Here is a 10,954-nt window from a genome sequence, read left to right on the forward strand (position 1 = left end):
TTCCATGCCATCTTTTTATTTGGAAGCTTGCTACATACCTAGAAATAAAGCCAGTAATAGACACAAGTACTAAACCTTTAAGCCTGTTAGAAGAAATCGTGACTCTTTAAAAACAAATCATGATTTCAGACTTACCTTTAAGAATAACGTAGATAGAGGAGGTACTGGCTAAGTGTGCTAGATGCAATGATTGCGATTGATGTTATTCTCCAAGATAACTAAATAGATGTTATTGTAGTACAGTATTTTTCTGTAGTGTGTGTATTTACTGCAAGTTACAACAAATGAAACGACTAAGGTATAGTGGCATGATCATTGTTTTAATTCTTTATGTAGCTCTTATATCTTTTCCTCCTGCAAGATGTCAAGAGAGTTGACAGCGTTTCAGGCGTTGCTTTGTGGTAATATGACAGATGGCTGCGTGTTTTATATCTAAATACCACTGGCTGCATGCTGTAGATGATGCAGGTGGGGTTAATCTCTGCTTGTACTCTTGTGCTCTAATATGACTAGACTGATACCAGGAGTAATGATATTAGGAGACGCGCAGCTACACCCACCTCCACGGGGCCTAGGGTAAGTGCTCGTAGGCCTTCAGTGCCACCGTGTGGCAGTCAAAGTTTTAATTGTTCAGGGCTTCAGTATTGTTGCTTCAACTCTTTATTTAGGAAACCCAACATAAAATAACAGTACTGGAGCGAAAGAATTACATCAATTCCACACCGTACAGTTTGGCTAGTAATAGGACTTTAAACAGACTATAATCTAATAGAGCCTCCTGCTGGAGAAGCAAGGATGAGGAAATATTTTGTTTACGGCTGATGTAAGTATAGCCTTTGTACTAATTTACAGGAGTTAAAAGTAAGATTTTTATAATACGGTATTTAAATTGGTGCTACCTCTACTGTGGTAGCTTGGCGCAATTACTTAATATAGTAAACTGCATCATTTATACGCATCTTTGTGTACGCATGTCTACAGGAGAGAGTTGGTACTAATTTACTTGATTTTTTTTCTAAATGGCAAACTTCTTTGACTCAGAAATTTATTCTATATCAACACGACATATATACATAATCATATAAACCAATGTGGTGTCCAAAATCTTCTCACCTCCCTCTAAAAAAAAGTTGTAACTCACTCCTCATTGAGGCTCGCTTCTCAATATTGAACTGATGCTAACCTCCTGAAATAAATTTCATACTGAGAGTAGTCTTCTTCCAGCTGCCTGGACCATTAATTCTTTTTTTCTTTTTTTTTGGCAGTAAATCTGCTAAAATCTATTCTATTCTGGTATTCTCTAACCACATGCCCTCCTCCCTGATTGCTTAAGTTAATTCCTTTTAGTTTGCCTCATGCTGGCCTACATGGCTGAGGAATCCAGAAGCCCAGCTCTCCAGACGTCACGTGGCTTTGAACTGCACCTCTCGCTGAGCAAGGTTATTAATAAATACCCTAGGTCCAGAATGCACGATAGCTATTTTTATCAAAGCGTTGTAGAGAGCCAGCGAAGCCTACAGCAGCGTTCGTTCGCCTTGGAGAGAAGGAGCCAGAGGGCGTTTGGTTTAACGGGCGAGGACGGACTCAGGGGCCGGGGGGCACCGGCCTCCGCCTCGGCCGTGCCACAGCCGCCTCGCTGGGAGCTCCGCGCAGCCTGAAACCTTCCGGAGCCGTTCTGGGGACTGTGACGTTAACGCCCGGCTCGGCAGGGATCAGCTCTGGGCCAGGTAAGAAGGGTGAGTATCCCCTGGGCGTGCGTCAGTGTTCTGAGCGGAACCAGCGTGCTTTTTGGGGAGCCGGATCGGCCGGCAGCGCGAGGCAGACACCGGCACCGTTACGCCTCGGGTAGCGAGGCAGCGGCAAGGCAGAGCGGGCGGGGACGAGCTCGGCCCCGACCCCCTGCGGCGGCCCGGCGCGCGGCCGCCATCTTGTGAGGGCGGGGGGTGAGCGCGGCCCCGCCTCCCCGCCCCCTGCCCGGCCGCCCTCCGCCGCGGGGCGGTGCCACCGCGCATGCCCGGCGGGGCGGGCGGGGCCCGGGCCGGAAGCGGTGCCGGGGGCGGCTTTCCGCGGCGGCGGCTTCCGCGATGGAGGCCGCGGGGTCGGGCCCGGCCTCGGCGGCGGCGGGGCGGCCGCTGACGGAGGACGAGATGGCCGACGTGAAGAAAGAGGTGAGCGCCGCCGCGGGGCTGGGCGGGACGGGGCCGGGCGGCGCGGCCCGGCCCGGCCCGGCCCGGGCAGGGCCGAGCCGCTGAGGGCAGGGTGAGGCCGGGCCTCCCCTCACGGCCCCGCCGCCTCCCCGGGGCCCTTTGTGTGATTTTTTTTTTTTTTGCCGTCACATCATCTTCCAGTTCGTTAAAGAGCTGAGTTCTGGCTTCTTAGTACCATTAGGCATATGGAATTTTCTTTAAACGCTTTGTCGGAGCTCTGTGAGGCATGTTTTACAAGTTACCACTTGCTGCTGTAGAGCCGCAGGGTAACGCTGCAGTAGGCAGCATCCCGTCGTCGCAGGGAAAAAAGAACTATTAAATCAGACCAGCTGTGTAACACGATGTATAAATCGGCCTGAGCTAGTGACTGAATTCACAGCTTCTTCTCAAACAAAAGAGTCCATCTGTGTCGCTTCAGCCTCAGATCTTACAGAGTCTGCTTCAGTAATCAGAGGGCTTGGTGGTAACTTGCTGCGTAGTAAGAAATACCGCTAGGTTTGTCATCAAAACACAATATGGTAAACCTGACTGCAGAGATCCTCCCCCCAGGGAGGTTCATTGCTCACTGCAAGCTCACGTAGCTGCTCCAAAATGGTGCAGGTGGCTCTGGTCAAGGAACCTTGTCAGGGTGAGCTTGGGATCCAGTCAGGCGTTGGCCTCTTCCCGCAGTCGGCACAACACTGCTGTGAGTTGCATGGCAAGATGTGTGAGCGTAACAGAATGAACAGGTGTCTGTGCCTCGGGTAGATTAAGCAATGAACAAGACAACTAGGGTATCAGATACAGTGTAGACCCCACTAATCCTTGTGAAGGCATAGCTGTAATAAAAGTTTAGCTGCTAGTTAGCATCAATAAGCAATGTTCTTGTAGATTACATTTAAAATAAGAGGGCGGACTGCTTCAAGTCACTCGAACTGATGCTTTTGTTAAAAGAAAATGTAAATCTTTGTATCCTAGGTTTAAAAAAAGAGTCGTAGTTAAATATATTTGTGCATAATTTCTTTTGTACTTATATTTCTTCACTTGCACATTGTCAGGTGGTTATTGCTCGTCACTGACAGCTATGTTGCATAGATGGCTAGGTTAAAATGTTTTATATTCTGTCTGTATCATTACTTATGTTCTGCTCTGTGCACTAATCTTAAAGCCATCAAAAACAGGGTGCTGTATTAAAGCTTTATGTCTTCTTGGATATAGGTGTTATCATCGTGAAACTGAAGGTATGCTTGCTTAGGGTTGAGTACGTTAGAATAACTAAAACATGGTATGGTTTATGTAGGGTATGCAAGCAGTTTCTGCTGTCTTTTGCTACAACCACGCAAGCACTCTCAGGATTTGTTTTGGCATCTGAGTTCAAGTAAACTAGCACTTAAATATTTTTCCCCAAAACTTTCTGTACCTTTTCCCTACTGTTTTGTCACATCAGGGAAGACTTGAGGTGACCTTACCGTGTGTTGCCTCCTTCTGTTCCTTACTAAGTGAACTGTGAAGGAGAACTGACGCAACAGCAGGAATTCTCAGTGTGTGGTGTGGCAGCATACCTCAGCCGTCTTGCAGGGGTGGTCTGGTCTGAATAAACTTGTCTTGAGGAGAAATTAGAAAGGTTGGAATCTCGCCTCCTCCGGCTGGGAAGGAGGCAGCGAGCCATGCAAACGCATCGATACAGAGCAAAGGGTGCTTAATGCTTGTGCTCTGTGTTTACCCTTTCTGTCCCTTACAAACTGTTACCCTCTGAGGACAATGCAGAGGGGAATTCAGGACCGATGCGCTTCATGCAGCGTAAGGCTCATTACAGGAGGGTGTTAGTCAAAACACAATAGTCGTTCAATCGAGTAACAGCTCGCTGTATTCTTCTAATGCTGAAAAACATACTGACTGTTCTGCTTCGGAGTTTGTTGGTGGATCCCCCTTGGTGGTAGGAAGAGGTTCCTGAGAAGTGAAAGAACACAGCACTGCTCGCAACACCCGTAGCCAAGCAAGCACGGGCTTCTTGCACTTGGATACTTGACAGGGATGGCAGAGAAAAGCAGTGGGAGTTGTGCTGTTGCCGTTTTCTGTTCCTCCCAGTCTGCTGTGCTAGCACGGGGTCAGGTAACGAACCAGCTCGTGGATGGATCCTCTCACCTGCCAGAGCCTGAGCGAGGGTGGGAACAGGGAGCTGCCCTCAGCTTGATGTAGGCACCCTGCAGCCGCGCCCTTGGGGTTTGGGTTTTGTGTTGTATTCACTGGTGATGGTCTGCTGCCAGCAGCCTTCCTTTCTCTTCCTTGCGTGCCCTCCTGATTATTCCTTTAACTGCATAACCACAGGCTCTCTATTGATGGCTTGCTTTTGTTGGACCTCTAGGAGCGGAAAACTACAAGAGCACATTCCATTCTTCCTTTGCTGCGCTTGGTGAAGCAGTCCAGAAATTTTTTTCTTTAATTGAGTTATTGGTGCTTGCCACAGCACAGGATGCCAGGCAGTTCTATTGAGCTAGTAAATTCCTTTAAAGCAAAGTCGTCTTCATGCTGCTTTCATGGGATATAACCAAAAAACAAGAGGATATTGGAAGACTTTCTTCAGGAAAAAAGTTGTGATTGTTTTTCATCTTATCACATCTCTCGTATGTAAAGTTTCTTTTTTTCTTCCCCTTTTAGCTCTCAAGTAATTTACTTTTGTTGAATCAAATGAGGCAACTTTGGGAGGAGAGGAGGGAATGCTTTTTCACATCAGCAACTTTCAGCTAGCGTGTATCTGACATGCATGTTTCTTCACAGGGAAAATTGTTGGCAAGGGAGCCTGCCGATTCTGTAGTATTGTACAAACTGAGAGTTTGTTTCTCAAGTAAAAGGATACTTGTGACTGTCATCTTCACAGAGCAGTAGATTGGTTTTTGAAACCAGAGTTGTGAACACAGGCATTAGTTCTGTTATGACGTTGGCATCAAGCAGGCCTCTTAACGTGCGGATTGAAATAAGGTGAATGTCATTTACGCTTTGGAGGTGCTTGCGTGGACCCTTGGAACGAGGGGGATGGAGGTCACCTCTTGTTTTGCTGGGTGTCTGAACAAATCCGTCAGTGCAAGAGGGGACACAGGATCCTGCAAAGAAGAGTTCAAAGTGGTGATGTTGCTCCTCTGAATTACCTCTGAAATCGGTAATCACGTGCTAATTGAGTACGGTTAGAAAGGACAGCGCATCTCCCCTGGGAGAAATGGGGGGAACGGGGGGAACGGGACGGGATACTCGGTGGTGCGGTTCCTGAGGACGTGAAGTGCTCAGAGCAGACTTCTCTGCTTCATCTTGCCCCGTGTTCACTGTCTGAGTGTGGGGGTCTGTAGACAATGGATGGAATCCGCTCCTGGGGCAGATTGTTGCTTTTTTCCTTTTTCTTCTTTTTCTGGTTACAGAGAGGATTAAGCAACCAGCTGACACTTGTTAGCTGAAGTTGTGCTGCAGGGGGGAGAGGCATTTTACTTCTGCCAGAGTCATCAGAGATGTACTAATTCTCAGGGGTCAGTGCAGCGTATCGGAAGTGTACAGGGTGCTGCAGGTGTTTAATATAAAATCTTAAACCACCAGAAAGCAGATTGATAAAGAAAAAGCGGCCAGCGAAGTTGTTGAGAGTAGGTACATCTGTGGAAGAGTGTGCATGTCTTGGGGATGCTGGTAATCTGCTGGTGAACTCGTGAACTCACAGCAATGTCTGTCTAATAAAACTTCTAAATAGTGAGTATATGCACGCTGTTGCTCTGAGACCGCTCTTACTCAGTATACAGAAAGCATCAATAACAGCAGTGCCACGGAGCTGTGCCTCTTGGGTACAAGTAACATGAAAATGTGGCAGTTGGGTAGTAAAATGGGGAGAGTGGGGATGCATGTAGGCAAAATGAGTAGTTGCTGTTGTGTTTTATTTAATTTCATTTTTACTTGGTGACTGTTCTGAAACGTGATAATCGTAGACCTAAAGTAATATTTTCAGTAAATATTTGCCTTAATTACTTAAGATGCATTAAAGCTTCACAGGTCACTCAAAAGAAAACTGAAAAGGATAGGTAAATTAAAATACTTTTAAAATATATATATATATTTTTTTTTTTACTCAGTTGCACTGAGAAAGTTCTCCCCTAGGTAATACGGTGGCAGCTTTAAAAACTGTTTGACTAACCTGTAACAAAATCAGAAAGATTTCTAATAAAGGCTTCTAAATGAATTAAAAGATCGGCTGATACTGGTTTGTTTTGTTTTTCAGGCGTTAGAAAGGATGCGACCTTACTTGTGTGACAAGATTATAGCTGAGAGACACTTTGATTACCTACGTTCAAAGAAAATACTCACCAGAGAGGACACAGAAGAGATCTCTTCTCGATCTTCCAGTAGGAAAAAAACTGGGAAGTTGTTGGACTACTTAGCAGAAAACCCAAAGGGACTAGATGCTTTGATTGAGTCTATCAGGCGAGAAAGAACACAAAACTTTCTGTTACAAAAGATAACTGATGTAGTGTTGAAAGTCAAAAATGAAAAACTTGAAGCTCTTAAAGGTAAGAAGTTTATAATAAAATCTTGTAAGATAGAAGTTTTACTTTGAGGGTCTGCAAAATACAACTCGCACAGTTCTTCAATACATGTTTCTTATTGCAGATTTTTTTTCCTTTCTCTAGTGTTTGGGGCAGTGTTCTTGGACACTGCATCAGTTTGGGTTTAAAATCTCAGGACGTCTTAATAGCTCTGCCTCCTTACTATCTGAACACATCATAAATAACAAAGTAGGGAGAGGGGGGGAAAACCACAAACATACTCTGTTTTGTTCTGATGGATAAGTCTTTTTTCACACTTCAGTTTTGCTTTCTATGAGGTTCTAATTCAGAACGCAAAATAAGTGGTTATCTTCCATCTTGCGTTTCTCTTGAAGCTATTTACTGCAGTGGCAGGATGCTTGGCTTTTGTTCAACCTTGCACCTCAGCAGAGGATAAGCCCACAAATGCAGTATTGAGGGGAATTTTCCCAAAATGCTTTCAGTGCAAAACTTAAAAATAGACTCTGAATGTATTGCTTCATACAATCAGAAGCTTTGCTGACACAGAAAACTTAAGTTGCTCTATGTATTCACATCTGAAGGCAGAAAAAGAAAGTATAAGCTTTCTAAACCAAAAACCTTACTTCCCCTTCCACACCCATCTAAAGAGCAATAAAGAAGGAAGAAGGTACATTTTTGACCCTAGACATGAAAGGCCTGCAGTTTTCTCTGGCTTCGAGTGCAGCAGCCTTCAAAAGCAGTCCCGTTTGGAGTAGAACAATATGGCTGAAGCTTTTAAAAGGTTTTTTGAAGAATACGGTGAGAAAAGTCTATCGAAAGATAGGTCAGGTTGCCTGTACAAGTGGCATCCTAAAGTGAAGCTTAAATTACAGTGCACTTTGTCAACTAGTAGCTGGCGTAGAGAAATCATGCACATGGCTGATGAGATGACCTGCATGTATTTTCTAATTTGACACAACTACTTGGACGTCACAGGTGAGACGAAAAGGACAGCTGGTTAAAATTACAGACAACTGATCTTTGACAATATTACTGATGCTAAATCAGCACAGTTTTAAGAGTGCATCATAATGTAATTAAACTTAACTTCTGTTTTTTTTGTCGTAGGTCTAAGCTGCAGCACCTGCATGACCTCGCTGTATGAAGGAACGAATAATCTTTCTAGATCATATTCTGATGAATCTAATTTTTTTGATAAAACAAAAGACAAAGAATCAACCCAGATGCATCATCCAGAAGAAGATTATAGCACTGCTGCGTTTATGTCTGCTGTCTCTCTTCATTCCATGAATTTACCAATTGCAGAGACAGGAAACGCAGAGTGTGTGGTGTTCTCAGCCACCCTTCCAGGCCCTGGAGACCCTGGTGCACCCCCTCTCCCACCAGAGCTCCAGTCAGAACAGCAAGAACCATCTAACAGTTCAAGTGACAATTGCTTTTTGCCTCTAAGATCACGTTCTCTTCAACCATAGTGAACTTAGTGACTTTTGTCTATTCATCCAAAGGGTACGGAAACAGCATGTGATGTCTTATAAGGGTAAAAAAAAGTTTTCAAACTGTTTATTTGTGAAATCAGAGGAAACAGTCCATGCTATTTACTGTTTTTAACAATTTTAATTGATGATCAGGTGACTCTAGCTGCTTGATTTCATGTTATTTAGGAAGCTTTTATTAGAAAAAAAAGTCATGATACTACGCCAGCAAAGTTGTTTTGTTTTTGTTTTTTTTTTAACCAATATATTTAAGATTTCGTGTTTAGTTGCAGACACTTAAGCTGCAGTTTACAGAACAGTAACTAACAAACCTGGTGTTCTTAGCCTTTCTGTGACAGGTGAAAGGCAAAGGTGGTTAGGAAAAGTACTGAGTATTGAAATTAATTTCCTGAACTAAAAGCTTTAGCTCGCTTGCAGAAAAGCTTGACCTCGTTTGCCAAATTAAATATTTCTGCGTAGGATAAAGTCTGTCCTCCTTGTATGTATATTGTGTGCAAAAAGTATTTCCATTTGAAAAGAACAAATCTGACCAAATCTGTTTCTATGCTTATTTGCAAGAAGTCTCTTAATTTTTTGAACTTTTTGTCCACCAGTACGTTGAAAGGCACTCAGCATCACGTATACTTCCACAAGCCTTAGCATATTATTCTTGTATATTATTTAGAGATTTGTGATTTGAGATGCACTTTAAATATAAATTCTCATTAATACTGGAAAAGGAAAGTAAACTGCTGTAACCACGTCATGTGGGCTATGAAAAAATGCTGTTGTATAATGCTGTTAAGGACTAATGCTTGTATGTTTTGTCCCAGTAGGTAAGTAGAGGAGTCGTGTAGCAGGAAAGCATCCTTAACTGGAGGATTCTTGGAAATGTTGCACTTAAGATACCTACTCCTTGAGGCAGATAGACACGTTTACATTTCAAATTGCTTAGTCAAAGGTATTTAAACCATTTGAGCATGGGAAGGTTCTCATATTTCTTGACACAATATAACATGCTATATTCCTCTCATACTCTACTCTTGAGTTGTAATCTACTTTTTATGAAGGTGGCCTTTAATCACTTTAAAATTACTAGACAAAGACAAACTCTTCCTTGGAAATGTGTACAGTTATGTTCTGCAAAACTACACTTCAGTATTTTCAGTATATCAAAAGGCAGGTTTGTATTTAAGGTTTTAAATTATTTAGGCTCTTATACAGTGCTGTAGCTGTATAATTCCATTCCAATTCAAAGCCAGGGTAATAATTTAGGGCAATAACCCTAAATTGTGCTCTCCTTTTTGAGGTCCTGCAGAAGGCCTCTAAATTTTTATTTCATGATTGCTATGGTTTTGGAAGTAGGTTAAAATAAACTGGACTGTTCAGTTATACTCTGTATTCAGTATGTGAATAGCTTACATTTGCTAAAGATGTGGGCTTCTGTTTAGTGTTTATAAAATCCTTGATTTTCTGGTATACATCTAAGGTGATAGACTGTCAGGATGGTGCAAATGCTTGTAAATGAAACTTCAATACAGAAGGCACTCTGGGATTTAAGTACCTAAATCCAAGCAAAATCTTGCTCTCTGACATGAATTGGAGGGTAGGTGTAAATCTCTCTTCCACTAACTTGAACTGTAGTTGCATGTACTCAGGATGTATAAAAGTTTAAATGTCCCTTTGTTCACTGTAAACCACTTGAGTTGCACTTGTGTTCTCAAATATTTTTTCTCTCCTTGTTTTAACCTCCTTAGAAGCTTAGTTTTGGGTCTGTTCTTGGATTCCTCATAAATGGAGGGGAGAGAGGGAGGGAGAGCAAGCTTTGCCTTAACTGAAAGAGCATCAGCTCAAGGTAAAAACCGTGTTGCAGTTCTAAATGGGAACTTGGGTTGTTTGCTGCCTGTCACACAGCACAGCGTGCAGTAGGCCTGCCTCTACAGGGATTACTCCTGCAATGGAGCCTGTTAACCTGAGACTTTAAATGAATGTATTATCTTACCAATGTTTGTAAGGTGCATTTTTTTAAAAAAATATTTTTATCACAACTTTTGGAATAAATTCTTTTGTACAATTGCTTGTTTTCTGTCTGGCTTTATCATTATTAAAATGTGTAGGTTCTAAGTGCAGTTCATGCCAGTATCTGGATGTGGGGTTTTGGTTTTGTATGTGAGAGAGGCTTTTGCTGTCTTTTTAGAGAGGTTTGTCTCTGGTGGAAAGACTGACACACCTGTGTCTGTAGGACTGCATTCAAGAGCAGTGTGTAGGGAAGACATGCATGTGAAATGAAGACCTCATCTGCTTAACTACCAGTTCTGTGGTTCATGATTAGTATCGCTAACCAGATTCTTGCTGTGATTTTTTTTTTTAATGATTTGATTGCTCCACTTTATAAAGATGTGAGAAGTGTTGCTTCTGCCTATGCATATATTGACTTCAGTCTCAAGACTTCTTGGACTAGTGGGGGAGAACCAAAACCTTTGTGCATTGAGCAGCATGACTCAAAAGGATTCTCAAGTGTTGCGGGGACTTCAGTGCTTGTTTTCCTTGCACTGCGTGTAGGGTTTCTTATGTTTTATGGTATGTAATAGGAGAGACCAGCTGGGCCCAGTTTACTAACTCCCAGCAAGGAATGTTACCATATTATACTCAACGGCTGCTTCCTAGACCTCTGCCCCGTTAGAAGAAAGCCCTGGTTGCCGGGGCCGGCCCCGCTGCTCGGCGGGGCGGAGGCGGGCGGGCGGTCAGTCAGTCAGGG

At 43.4% G+C, this 10,954-nt stretch overlaps 1 protein-coding gene across 6 annotated transcripts; it reads left to right on the forward strand.

The window, feature by feature from the left end:
* The first annotated feature begins 81 nt into the window (after nucleotides 1-81).
* Nucleotides 82-10,272, forward strand: BCL10 (BCL10 immune signaling adaptor). 6 transcript variants are annotated; one of them, XM_048059281.2, is made up of 4 exons: nucleotides 2,315-4,810; nucleotides 6,439-6,727; nucleotides 7,832-8,230; nucleotides 9,033-10,272. In XM_048059281.2, the coding sequence occupies exons 1-3, from the start codon at nucleotides 4,724-4,726 to the stop codon at nucleotides 8,194-8,196; spliced, it is 741 nt and encodes a 246-aa protein (XP_047915238.1). In that variant the 5' UTR covers nucleotides 2,315-4,723; the 3' UTR covers nucleotides 8,197-8,230; nucleotides 9,033-10,272. The 6 variants fall into 6 exon arrangements, 5 of the variants coding, with proteins under 5 accessions (XP_013033467.1, XP_013033468.1, XP_047915239.2 ...); XR_010833082.1 differs by having other exon boundaries at nucleotides 2,319-4,810; nucleotides 7,832-8,261; XM_013178013.3 differs by lacking the exon at nucleotides 2,315-4,810 and adding an exon at nucleotides 82-1,736 and having other exon boundaries at nucleotides 7,832-10,272.
* Nucleotides 10,273-10,954: the final 682 nt, after the last annotated feature.

The sequence above is a fragment of the Anser cygnoides genome, chromosome 8 (genome assembly GCF_040182565.1).
Source record: "Anser cygnoides isolate HZ-2024a breed goose chromosome 8, Taihu_goose_T2T_genome, whole genome shotgun sequence".
Lineage (NCBI taxonomy): Eukaryota > Metazoa > Chordata > Aves > Anseriformes > Anatidae > Anser > Anser cygnoides.

Bases quoted from the DNA above. Each gene is read 5' to 3' on its own strand.
- BCL10 (XM_048059281.2), top strand. From the start codon at position 4,724: ATGGGATATAACCAAAAAACAAGAGGATATTGGAAGACTTTCTTCAGG. The intron at 4,811-6,438 runs GTATGTAAAGTT...TTTGTTTTTCAG, and splicing joins TTCATCTTATCACATCTCTC to GCGTTAGAAAGGATGCGACC. The intron at 6,728-7,831 runs GTAAGAAGTTTA...TTTTTGTCGTAG, and splicing joins AAAACTTGAAGCTCTTAAAG to GTCTAAGCTGCAGCACCTGC.